Source organism: Parasteatoda tepidariorum, chromosome 4 (genome assembly GCF_043381705.1).
Source record: "Parasteatoda tepidariorum isolate YZ-2023 chromosome 4, CAS_Ptep_4.0, whole genome shotgun sequence".
Lineage (NCBI taxonomy): Eukaryota > Metazoa > Arthropoda > Arachnida > Araneae > Theridiidae > Parasteatoda > Parasteatoda tepidariorum.
In genome coordinates this window covers 26314137-26327739 of record NC_092207.1, presented here as the reverse complement: position 1 = coordinate 26327739, position 13603 = coordinate 26314137, and the positions used below count along the sequence as shown (strand labels likewise).

The window sequence follows — 13603 nt, the reverse complement described above, 5'->3', positions numbered from 1 at the left end:
GCTTTTATTTTGTCAAGTTATAAGAAAAATTTGGTTTTACAGGACAACAATACTACCACAAACTGATAAATTGAAAGCTATGCTGAAACGGATAGAAGAATACCATGAAAAATTTCTGGATGAATATAAGTAGATCCTTCAATCTTAGATAATTTTAAAAACTAAAATGCTATTTCAAATTATCTTATTTCTACTCTAATAATGAATCATGGTTTCAATATGTCATATCATATCTTTGAGTTTGAAATATACCATCATTTATTATAAAATGTAAATTTGTCAGTATTGAAACTGCTTACTTGAAATTAAAAAAAAAAGGTGAAAACTAATTTTCATCTGACTTGTAATATTGCAGAATCAAAATTTTAAAATGTATTTTAACTCTGCAATAATGTGTCTGTACTCTGATATATCCTCATATGTCAAAAATTGTGAAGCATAGTTATCAATGCATATTTTCAGGAAAGATTAAGTGAAATATACCTCCTTCAAATTGTTTCATGATAGTTTAATTTTTTATTAGTGTACCAAAATAATTACAGAAGTATAAGACTTATTTTTAATTATGATAAAAGTTCTAATAGTTATTAAAATAAATTAGCAACAGTTTGTTTTTAACTGTGTCGTTAAGTATCAGAGCTAGAAAATTGTTTGCCCCTGGGATGTAAAAAATTTTGCTTAGTCAAATATTTTTTACAATATTAGTCAATATTTTTTACACATACTTGTCGTGTAAATATTCTAACAGAGATCCTTATACTGATTTAGTGCTCCTCAAATTTTGACGAAAATCAAAGGTACTAATTGGGCAAATGAAAAGTGCTGAAGAGGGGGGAGGAAGGAAAAAGGTCAATTATATTTGATAGGACCTAAATATTATTGAATTGATTATAAAAATAATGTATTAAACAAAGTTATCTTATTTTATTCCAGTTGTCATATTTATAACATAGTTTTAAAATAATAAGTTGAAGGGTGTGCATTTGCTGATACTGCTAAATTATTCTGATATCATTTTAATAAGATCACTTAATATCACTATAATAAGAATGCTTTATATTTACTCCATCAATGCTGATTTGTTCTTAATACTTCTTTCATAATAATACTACTTAAAACACTTTTGATTTATTCTTTAAATAAAAGTGGAAATGTTGTAAATATAATTTTTTTCAACAGGCTATTTACATTTATAAATTTCATCAAGAGCTAATAGTGGAAGATGGTTTTAAGTGATGTTTTTGCGAATTTAGGAACATTAGCTTAAGTCTTTTTTAAATATGTTTAGTACAAATTTTAATATTTTATAAAAATATATTCTTGAGAAATCTAATGAAATATTAAAGCATAAAAAATAAATTTCGAATCTAGCCTGATTAGTCTTCCTTCTTATTTTATTAATTATAAATTTTTTTTTGTTGTATAATTAAGCTTATTGGTGATGCATAATGAGCCCACTTTGGAAAATGTTTGAAGGATTCCATTTAGTTGATGTTTCTTTCATTGTTCAATATGCTATACAACATATTTTTATATCTATTTGTTCTTGTTAAAATTTATCGAGTTTGTATTAATATTTGAAATAAAAGATGTATTTAAAAATGGATTGAGGCTGCATTTAATAGAGATAGTGTGATTGAGAAGAATAATCTTACAAAAAAGCTCTAGAATTTTATGTCTATATATTACAATTCTATTACCTATGAGGCAAATTTGAAAATCCTCACTCTCTTTACCCATAAAAATTAGATTTCTTCCTATTAGCATTTCAAAAAGGATTTTAAATTGGTATTTTATTTCTATTATAATAATCATCATACTATTCATAATTTAAAATATAAAGTTAGGTTAAAAAAATATCACAATTAAGAGTTCTAAAGCAGAAGTGCTAATGAAATGATAACGCCAGGAAACCATTTGCAGTATTAGTAGTATTTGAAAATTAATGAAATAATAGATATCATAAAATGATAAAATATTACTTTTTATTATATTCATTTTTATACTTTATAAAATTTTTAAGATTGTCTTTTGCTGTTCTTATCACATCTGCTCTTTCACCCAGAAACTTTCTTTGCTGTTTGAACTAAAAAGAAAAAATGTTATGATGTTTAGATATCTAATATTTTTTGCTTGTCATAATTGGTTTATCAAGCAAGTGAAAAAATGACATAACTCACACTTGCAATAATACAAAACAAAATGCATAATAGCCTCTAAAAAAAAATTCCAAAACAGTTAAGTTAGCCTTTGCATCACCCTAATTAAATACCACTTGTTTCAGCAAGGAACAATTAGTGATCTTCTTTTAACAAGCAAATTTATAATAAAAAAACTGGTTCAGTGGTACTGTTTTACACACACATGCACATATATCAGCATTATTGCCACTTTTGAGAATTGCATGTTAATTTAAAAAGATCTAAATGTACAGGTAGTTAAATGATAAGATAAATTTTCTGATTAAACTGTAAAACTGATAGAACTGTTATACACTGCATCTTCATATTTATAAATTTAAAAAACAGAGTAAAGAAAGAGAAAAAAAAAATGCAAAAGCAAATAATTCTTTTTTCTTTTTTTTCCTACTGAATTATATTCTAAAGATACTTTTCTTGTTCATCGTAAAGGAAAGAAATATTCCTGATTCTACTGTTCTCATTTCGAAATTAAAAAAATTGCCAATGCCTGGTTTGCTTCAGGTAGAATTTTAAATTGGTAACAAAAAAAAAAATTAATAATAAAAATTCAACAATCACAGAAGTTTAAAAGATAATTTGCTCTAGAAATGATGTTTTTTCTTTAAAAAATTATGGTGTTCTTGAAAAAAATTAAAGAACATGAAAAAAACATTTTATATTTCAATAAAATAAGACTGTGAGTGGGAATTTTGTTATAAATTCAGATATTCAGAACACCATGAAATTGGGGGGGGGGGATAATTCCATACAAAGTTAATGTTTTTCCCTATTAATTGCATACTAAACAGCTTTTTATCTATACATAGATATTAAGCATAGATAGTTATTAAATTTGTATTCCATCAATTGTAAAGTTGAGTATGAATTGTAGATTAAAATCAATTTAAATGTTCTTTAGAACTTTTAAAAGTTGTATAAATGCAGTATATTAAAGAATTACCTTTTTTTCAAAATGTACTCGTAACCTGGTAAGATTTTCGACTAGATCTATTTCCTTTGCTATAAAATCTACATTGTCATCTGAAAATACATCAATGATAGCATCGTATATTTCAGATAGAACCCATAAGTCAGTGTTTTTATTGCAGGCTTCAAGAAGAAAAGAACCAATCATCTAAAACAAAAGGGAAATTAAAACTCTATAGTAAGGTATATGTTTAAACAATAAGACAATATGATTTCTGCAAATATTTATTCTATATAAGTATTTGTAGCAAATTTTAAGAAAAAGTTAATAATATGGGTAATATATATGTCAGAGTTCTCCCTGGGGATAAAAAAAGGATAGGGTGTTGCCTCTGAGGAAAGGAAACTCATTCAACACCGTGAAAATTTATCAAAATGTGTAATATTATGTAATAACTGAATTTGATTCTCAAAAATTTTTAAATTACCCTCGTATATTATATGTATATTTCAAAAAAATAATTCAAGGCATGCTAATAGACTATCTTCAGGCATTAAGTTTTCTCCAAAAAAGTAAACTAAAAAAAATTTATTATTTCAATTTTCAGTTTAAATTACATAAAAATCTTTCAAGTTGGTTAAACTTAGAAGATTTATATATAATTTAAACTGAAAATTATGAGAAAACAAACATTTCAATTTTAAAAATTAAAACCATTAAAATATTTATTAATATGAAAAAGAGATACTTATAAAAATGTAACGATTTGAGATTAATCCTAACAAAGTAAATATTTGTAAAAGTAATCATAATTAAACATATAAATACAGACAATTTTACCAGTGTGTAATTAATATTTAAACAGTGAATTAATCTTTTTAAAAATGGAATAGGAATAAAAGGGCAAAGTTTTTAAGGGATGGTGACTCATGTTTACAAAGAGGGCACATTCATAAGGATCAAAGGGCAGGCAGGGTGGTCTGCTCTTCTAATAATGCTTGGGGAGAACACTGTATATGTAACAGAACGTATAGGAACCTTAAAGATTGATTTGAAAAATTCTTCGAGTTAACTTGGAAAGATTACAGAATAAGTAAAAAGTAATATTTTTGAATAAGCATGATTAATTTTGCAAAAATAATGAATATTATTACACTATTTAAATACAAGCTGACCTTTATTAATTTTTCAGATGTTGGAGCTTTCATTTCACATAAAATTTTTCCAATTGTGCCCAAAGATCCAATAATATGAACCCTGATTCTTGGATCTTGAGACATTGTATATACATTTATCAAAAGTTCAAGGTCCAAGTCAGTCATTGTACTAAACTGTGATGTGTAACCAGAGGAGGCTAATTTTTCTAACGCAGCATGCAAGCAATGGGTCGCAGCTTCTACTTGATCTGTGTCAGACATATCTAGAAAGAAATTATTGGATATAAAATTAATTATTATTTCATTTGATAACAGTCAAAACACGTTAAATGACATTCCTTTTCATTGTATATATTAAATATACTTTCATAAGCTAAACTCCAAATTGGACAAACTGGTAGAATAATTTATGGGGGGGGGGATCAAAAAATGTTTATTCAAAATATTCAGTTTCAACTCCTCTCCCAATTTGTCCCTGGTAAAATTTCATCTCTTTTAACAGTTTTAAAATTTTTATACTCATTATCAAAACTATTGAAAAATTTTCCACCAACTGACTATTCAACAATCACATACTTTATTTAATAATGATTAATGTGGCAATAAAATCTTTAAAATTTCACTTTTAAAGGAAATAAGCTCAATAAAAATAGGATTTAAACTTTGAGCTGAAATACTTAATGATGTGCAGATCTCTGAGAAGATGAATTATTTAAAAATACATATTTAGATAAAATATTTGCAACTACTTATTTTTAAATTATTTAATTTTACTTATATACTTAAAAAAATAAATAAAAAGTAGATAATCTATCAGATTATTTCTTTTTATCTTTTAACCCCAAAATCCATCAGATATTTTAAGGATTCTTTTTTTAAATATCAATATTTTGTAACAAACAATGCATACCCAATAAAGCAAATATTTCTTTAAAATAATTATAATTAAAGTAGTAGAAAATACTGAACTGTTTCAGTTTTATTTAAAATAGAAATGAGCATTAAAAATGTTTGTTGTTAATTTATTACTTTTTTAATCAATTTTTTTATCTATTCAAAATATTGCATAGCTGCCAATTCAAAACTTTTACATCAATTTATGCAACTCTTTACCATTTTAGAAATAAAATAATGAGTGAAAGCGAATCAAAAACTTAATTCCAAACATATGGCAAGGAAGGCTGAGTCGTTAACAATAACCAAAAATTTTCTACAGACCAAATTTTACTTTTTAATCAGTTATCTAAGTCATATAAGTTTTAATAGCGAGAAATAAATTTGTACTAAGCATTTTTCTCATTATTTATAATTTTTACTAATACTTATAATATATATATGAAAAATATTACAATTACAAATATTGCAATTCAAATATTGTTCGTTTATTTTAAATTTTATGTATACAGGTATATTTCTTTTATTGAATTATTAATTAGAAATAATTTAAACATTTAAAATAACAATTAAACTCTGATAAACATGCACTTAAGCAGTCAATGAAAATCAGAGCGCATATATAATATGAAATATGATAAAATAACACATGAGAATGAATATGAGAAATAATTTATATTACATTCCTTTTCTCATATATANTATATATATATATATTTTTATATAATTTAAATACCCTATGCTAAAACAGCAGCGTTATTGCCATGAAGTCAAGTTCTAAGACATTATAAAGAAAACTAAGAGCTTTGTTTTGCAATTTTTGTCAATTTATACTAATTATGATATAGAAACAGTGAGTCTACAGCAAAATATTTCATTTCACACTTAAAACCAATAAGAGAGTATTTATATATGCTAAGATAAATCCTTTTCAAGAAAATTATTCATAGAGTTATAAATATATATATTGTAATACAGTATATTTCACAAACTGATGATATGAATTTTTCGATATTATGATAAATTCTTAATTCCTTATGCATTTGCTCTGCTAATAAAAGAAAAGAAAAAAAAATCTTTAAGCCATAAATATTTTTGGTGACCCTAGATTTCAAAAATATTTTTGTTTCTGAAAATCCCTGAGGAATTTAAAATGCTTTCTTGTATTTCATGTCTTAAAAGACTTTTCTAAAATAATTTTATGAACCTTTCATTTCTAAAGAAATAGATTTGTAAGAAGTGTATACATAGATAAGAATAATGGTCCATAAAATTATAGACTTTGCTGATTTGATGAATTCAAGAGAAATATATATTTAATAAGGCTGTAGTTACAGTAGGCATTAATCTTGCAGAATACGGGGATTGGGAGGAATCAAATATTAAAAAAGGATTACAGCATCGGGGGATAAATTAGATGATGAAACAGAATTTGAGCAAGCGTAAAATTAAATTAAAAAATATTAAATATTTTGTAGAATCAGTTTTTCGTAGCAAATATATGTTATATGTTTAAAATGTCAGGAGAACAGTATGACTACATTTAAAAAAATATTCCATTAAAATACTTAGTATTAGATATCTTGAATGTTCAATATCATGAAATATTTAGTCTTTCCTTTCAAGTTTGGGATTTCGAGGTTTGACTGCACAATGATAACCAAAGTCTGTACCTGTTTTTTTAAATAAAAGATTTGCAATATTTATCCATAATTCCAGAAGTTTCGATGGTCCCCCAACATCATCAACTTCTAATTTAGGTATCATGTTGTTCATACATAACAAAGCCGTACATCGCACTGAATGGAGCCTGCAAATATAAATTGAATAATTTTAAAACTGTTTTATAATATATTCCTAATAAGATTAAACAGTGACTTTCATGTTTCAAACACTAGGAAACAATTTTATAAATTTTTTTTTTAAACAGAAAAAAATTATAAAAAAGTATACCTCTTTAGGCAGTCTTTTGCAGATGGATGATTTCCGATGTTTCTTTCAGCTTCATCAGAAGGTAGAAAGATTTGTTCGTGAACCTTTTCCCACAACTTATAACTTACAATCACCTCATTGAGGTCACCAGAAATCCTATTTTCAAACTAAAATTCAAATTATAAGTTAAATAAATCATTAACGATTTAAATTATAAGTTAAATAAATCATGCACACATTTTAATTTTGTCTCACAGCACAGCTCATATTTGACTTACATCGGAGGAGGTCATGTCAACTTCAATATCCATTTCATCACTGGTTTCGCTGCAAGATATATAATCACTTTCATCATCAGAACCTAAGAAGAATAATCACAATTATTGTTTTAATAATAATAATAAAAAACTTCATTTATGTTTATAAATATATAAATGCTGAAATTATGCTCACCGCCTTCAAACACATTTCCTAGAATTTCTAGAGCTGTTTGCTTAGCAGACAAAAGATGAATCAAAGCTTCTTCTGCCTTAACTACAGCAGTCATCTAAAATGGATTAATTTATAATAAAACTCACAATTAAATAAATGAGGATTAAACTTTAGTGAGATTTTTAAATAAAAATCATATTTTTATTATAGTAGGATCAAACTCCAATTTTCCTACATTTTGAGATAGAAAGCTAAAGTCTAACGAATATATTTCCCCCCTCTTGTCTTCATTGTGTCACCCTCTGTTTGGTAGCAGATATTAAACTAAAGACGTAATTTTAAATAGGTTAGAAGTGATTTGTAAGAACATGAAAGTGGGGTTAACTTCATTTTTTAAAAAAATAAATGGAATTTGCACACTTTCTAAATAAGGCTTTCAAATGACACATACAATAAATTTCAATTTAAAATGACAAACAAAAGATATACAGAAAAGAATTACCCAATTTTGGATTTAATATATATATATAAATCAATCTGAAATGCATGAAAAAGTATTTTTATTTTATAAAATTAAAAAAATTTAACATTAAAATTCGAAGTTAATATTCAAAATTCTGGAAAGTGCTCAGTTTACATTAATTAAAAATCGTGATGTTATTCTGAAAACAGGAGAACAAGGAGTTCCAATTTCATGCCATAGTTCTCATGAAAAAAAATTTCAAAATCTAGAAAAAGCACTGAATGACATTCTAAAAATTAGGTATTGTTAGCGTTTGTTTGATGTATTATATTAATGCTTGTGCTTTATTGACATAAAAATCTGTATTGATGTCAATTATTCTTTCAGTTTCATAATTATTTTTAATGTATAGCACGTTTTTCTCAAAATAAGTCCAGTATTTATGAATTATAGGTAAATATTTGCTCAAGTTTAGTGTTGTCACGATATAGCAACCTTACGTTACAATGTCCATTTTTGTTGGTATTTGGTTTTGTTTGGTGCTGACTGAATATTAATTATCATATTTAAGAAGTGATGACCTCAATACTTTATTTATAAATTTAAATTTTATTTACAAAATAAAATAAACCCAATTTTACCATAAACAAGGAACAATTTTACAGAAATGAACCTTTTTCAAGTATGATAATTGCTTAATTTCTTACAGCAAAATTTAAAGTTTTTATATTGTGTTAAAAAAAATATAATGTTGTTCAAAAGAATCAACTTAAAACATTTTTTCACAAAGTATATCAACTCATGTTGAATAATTACAAAGCATTAAAAGAATGAATAATAATAAATGCATTATTGATCATACCTCAGTTTCTAAATCTGTTTCTTCATGATATTTGTCAAGACGTCCTGCCTACAAACAACAAAATATGAAATCGTTTTTAATTGGTAAGTTAAACGACTTAAAGTAGTTATTAATAATATGTCTTTTTGCATAATTTGAAGCAAAAATCAACATAGAAAAGGAAAAAATCTCAGTTTCAAAAAGGGAAAATTAAGCACTTTTTAAAAACACCCAATGAAAAAAATTACCTTTAAAGGCTCTCAAAAAACGAAAATAAGCACCTTTAAGCACTTTTTAAAAACGCTACGCTCCCTGTTAGCAATCATTTTTACCTCCAATAAAAGTTAAAAGTTTTAATAGTATCAATCTCATAAATTAGACCTAACTTCACAAGATGTTTATTTAAAATCAATAAAGAGTGCAGATTAAAAAACTCTTTAGAGCTCAACTTTAATGTCTATGGGGAGAGTGTGTGGGGGAAAATCAGGAAACAGTAGTACCTGATGGTCAATTAGAAACCCCTGAAAAGTTAGGAGGGTTAATTCATTACAACAAGCTTCTGCTCTTCAGTACATTTCCTGAGCAATTCGGCTAGTCATTGCACTTTACATTCTCAAAACAGAAGATACAGAGTGAAAAATAGTACCATGGAAGTTCATACAGAAGGGATGCCTTCCATCTTTTTTAGAGTCAATTGTGTATTTGCTTTGTGGGACAGTGAGAAGGGAAAAAAGAAAAGTTGGATTCAGGTCACAATATCCTTTACATGTAAATAATTTACGTTACACACAAAGAAAGTAACAGCAAAATTAGATAATGAAAAAGTTCGGTTTATGTATCAAAGGGAAAATAACTTTAAATCCCATATTAAATTAACATTAATTTTTGAATGATTTCCAATAATAAATTTTCAGAAATGAAATAGTATTATTTATAACAAAAATAGTTTATTAATATGAATAAAATTTCATATAAAATAAGTTTTTCAACACTCACAGCTCTAAAATATAAGTCATTTTATCTCATATATTCATTTAATATCTTATTTCATCGATTTTGCAATAACTATGTAAACTGAGAGCTTCTACAAACTAAAGATCGAGTGTCTAAGACAATGATTTTTTGTCACTTATTTAAAGCCGAGATTCTAAAAAGATATATTAGCTGTTATGGTATTTACTAACAAGGTTGTGTTTGTTTATCAAAAAACATTTTGAGTTAGCTAATTTCACACTAAACTAGAGAGTTCCTAAATTTTTGAGTCATAATAAGTTGTTTCAAGTTCCCATTGTTATACATAAGTAATTTATTGTTTTTTAAGTTATAAATATTTTTAATAATAAGATATTTTTATTATTAGAGATATAAATTATAAAATAAGTTTCTGAAGTACTCAAAATTAGACTTTATTTTCTGCATTATCATTCCTTATAATTTTGAGACTCAATTTAGGATTATCCTTAACTTTTGAGTCTCTTAGAAGTTTATAGAATTGAACATATTTAATGGTTTAATGTTGAGGATAAAATATTGTAGACAATATCTTCATAAATCAAAAAAAAAAAAAAAGCTTTTAAGGAAGGCTAGAAGCTTTTGTATCCATTATTAATTCCATTTTTTAAAAATTTTCTATTGTTAAATTAGAACCACTTAATGAATGTTAATGAAAATTTAAGATACTAACTCTAACAGCTTGCTACGGTCAGTTGGCACTAAGCACTTGCTAATATCATTATCAAGAATTTGAAAATTAATTTTTTTTACCAAAAATTATATTCTACATTAACTTGAAATACTTATATTTGGTTTTAAACTTATTTCAAGAGACTTTTGGCCACCTTGTAAACATTATAGGAAACATTTGGAGTCTGTTAGCACAGAAATGCAACAAAAATGGAAATTTTTCTATAGCTGGGTAAGAAGCAGGTGGTCAAATTTTGTAATTCACAACTTTTTCTCTTTATATAGAAAACATTACTAATAAAATAACTAAGAATAAAAACAACAGCATTTACAATTAAATATTTTAACCTAAACTAATTTATTTCCAACTTATTTCTTCAATTTCCATAATATTGATAAAAACTGAAATTAAGCTAAATTTTAATTTAAAATAATACCATAGTGCATTAATTTTTAAGCATATATATTATCAACAATGTGCTTAAAAATGAAAACAGGATCAGAATTTATATTAAAATATAAAATAACAATGAGAATCAAATTTACCTTTTGGTAAGCTATCTTTTTTGATAAATCTTCAAGCATCGGGCTTATTGGCTCGCTTAATGCGGTGGCTACTGCTTTTATGATAGGGGTGGTCACATCACTCATGCAATTATCCAACTTTCTTATGTACATATTTAATTTAATACCTGTAATAACACAAATTACAATCAAAGTATTAGCAATAAATATAGTCAATTTATCACTTTGCATTCATAATAAGGCAATTTTTTAAAAAAGAAATTGACAAAAAGAAAAGATGTTTAACTCTAAGATTTTAAAGGGAAGATTTTTGTTTTATTTCGAAGAGAAATGAAAACTAATAGCAAAATTGAAAATTTAATATTTTCATAACTAAAAAAACATTGTGATTGTGGGGATGGTAGTCAGGACAATGTTATACCTGCCTACACTGGAGAAATAAAATAATGCAGATTTTACTCGCGACATATTTTAGGCTACAAGTAAAGTTTTGATACCTCATGCATAATCATGTAAGTCCAAAAGAGAATTAAAAAATTTGAAATATTATAAGCACTTACAGTTAGTGAAGTAAAAAATATGTATATAATTCTTAATCTCTAAATAAGATTTTTTTTAAAGCATTATTTATAATTACTTAATACAGGGTGTCTCAGTTAAGCGTTTCAGAACTTCTAAGAGGGGTAGAGGGCATCCTGACAACTCCAAATCATATAGCAATGTGGGGTCGGAAATGCTTTCCTGAAGCGGTGACGCACACAGAAGCACCATAAAGAAAAGAGACCGTAAGTGAAAAATAATTTTAATAATACATTGAAAAAAGCGTAAGGCACATGGGTCAAAGTAAGTGTTAGAAGTTTCTGCCACCGGCTACAATGCACACCTCACATCTCCGGTGCATGGACATCCGAACATTCTGTAATACTCCAGGCATATCTCGAATTTCTCCGGCAGCTACTGCGATTCTTGCAACCAGCTCCTCAGCATTGTCAACAGGGGTGTCATAAACCAGTGTTTTCATATGACCCCAGAAATAAAAATCAAGACATGATAGGCCGGGTGACTGAGGAGGCCAACGCACTGGAAAGCTCGGTCGGAACTTTCGAACAACGCCATCTACCGCGTCAGGAAAGCATTTTCGACCCCACATTGCTGTATGATTTCGAGTCGGCAGGATGCCCCTACCCCTCTTAGAAGTTCTGAAACGCTTAACTGAGACACCCTGTATATAAATACTCAACATACTGCCTGGTAATAGCACTATCTGCTGAGGAATAAAAGAAGCAATTTTGCCATCAATTATTTCATCAGCAAAATTTTTTTAAAAAAATTACTTCAACAAATACAGAGAAATTTGAGGATATACAGGCAAAACAGGAGATAGTTGTAAAACACAGGATTCTTCATTAAAAAACAGGAGACTTGCCAAGTACGCAATGTCAACCTTCATCTATAAAAAGGTACCCCAACATAGAATCGAGTTAACATGCCTTATATACTAGTTAATTGGAATTGTATGTTTGTAGTTGTAGACACACTACAGTGATCCCCCACCAGAATTATATCTGTGATAGAATTCGATGAACAAATACCACTAGTTGATTCATTGCTGTCTTGTGAGAAGCCGGGAGAGCTGTATTATGATTGTATTTTAAGTGCTGACAGTAAAAGCTGTATTAAGTTCCCAGTCGTGGTCACTCGTGTGTTGCCATTAGCAGTTGAGTGTATACAGGCCGACGTTGTGCATGCGATTGAGACTGAGTAGCAACGTCGCAGATACAAGTAGCAAGTCAACTGTTCAATGAGGACCATTCATCGAAGTAATCGCGCTCGAATCGAAATGGGAGTTTCGATCAAGGTAGACGTGATAACGTCCGAAGGTCACCAATTGTTGTTATTGACAGTGTCAACCTTCATCTATGAAAAGGTACCCCAGCTTATTATCGAGTTAACATGTCTTATATACTAGTGAATAGGAATTATATTTTTGTAGAGGTAGACGCACTACAGTGATAGTTAAAAAAAAAAAGCATATCTATATGGGAATGTTTTCCTAATGAATTTTCAAACTAATAGTGTAGAATAAACTTTTTCAGTAGCTTAATGAAACAAATCTTCCAGTTTTTAAATGCATTTCAAGATGTCTAAAGTCTTAAAAGATAATCGTCTAAGCGCATTAAGACAAAAAACAGGCGAAAAGTACTGTAATGTATGTTCTTAAACACTAAAAACAATTTAGCAGATTTAAAGGAAATACAAAACTAGTTATAATAATTTAGTCCTTTTTTATTAGTCTTATTTTTAACATTAAATAATAATTTACAAATATTATCCTATCATTTCTTTTCTCTAGATAAAATCTCAATATCAATTTTCAAACCTCAATATATTTATGTTTTAGACATTTTTCTCTCCTAACTCAGCAAGTGGCTTACCCTAGCCACAAAACCAAAAATAAATTTGACAACCGAAGTTCCGTGCTGACTACTTTCATTGACTTAATCTTCATATAATAGTGCTTGGTGTTCAAAATTAATTTCTAAGCTAATTTCTTTGGGTGTTAGCAGT

General features: G+C 27.2%; 2 protein-coding genes across 4 annotated transcripts in view; one reads left to right on the top strand and one right to left on the bottom strand.

The window, feature by feature from the left end:
* The window catches only part of LOC107442403 (alanine aminotransferase 2), a 32957-nt gene extending 31351 nt beyond the window's left edge, over positions 1–1606 (top strand). For all 3 annotated transcript variants that reach the window (XM_043050571.2, XM_043050567.2, XM_043050566.2), the window contains one exon: positions 43–1606. In XM_043050571.2, the coding sequence (XP_042906505.1) occupies positions 43–133 (91 nt within the window). In that variant the 3' untranslated portion in view covers positions 134–1606. The remainder of the gene's footprint in view (positions 1–42) is intronic.
* Positions 1607–1965: 359 nt separating this feature from the next.
* LOC107442406 (HEAT repeat-containing protein 3) overlaps positions 1966–13603 on the bottom strand; it is a gene marked incomplete in the record, with an annotated part of 56662 nt that continues 45024 nt past the window's right edge. The window contains 9 exon segments of the mRNA XM_016055968.4: positions 1966–2086; positions 3142–3315; positions 4284–4528; positions 6833–6969; positions 7113–7258; positions 7370–7452; positions 7545–7638; positions 8849–8896; positions 11057–11202. Of these exon segments, the coding sequence (XP_015911454.3) occupies positions 1979–2086; positions 3142–3315; positions 4284–4528; positions 6833–6969; positions 7113–7258; positions 7370–7452; positions 7545–7638; positions 8849–8896; positions 11057–11202 (1181 nt within the window).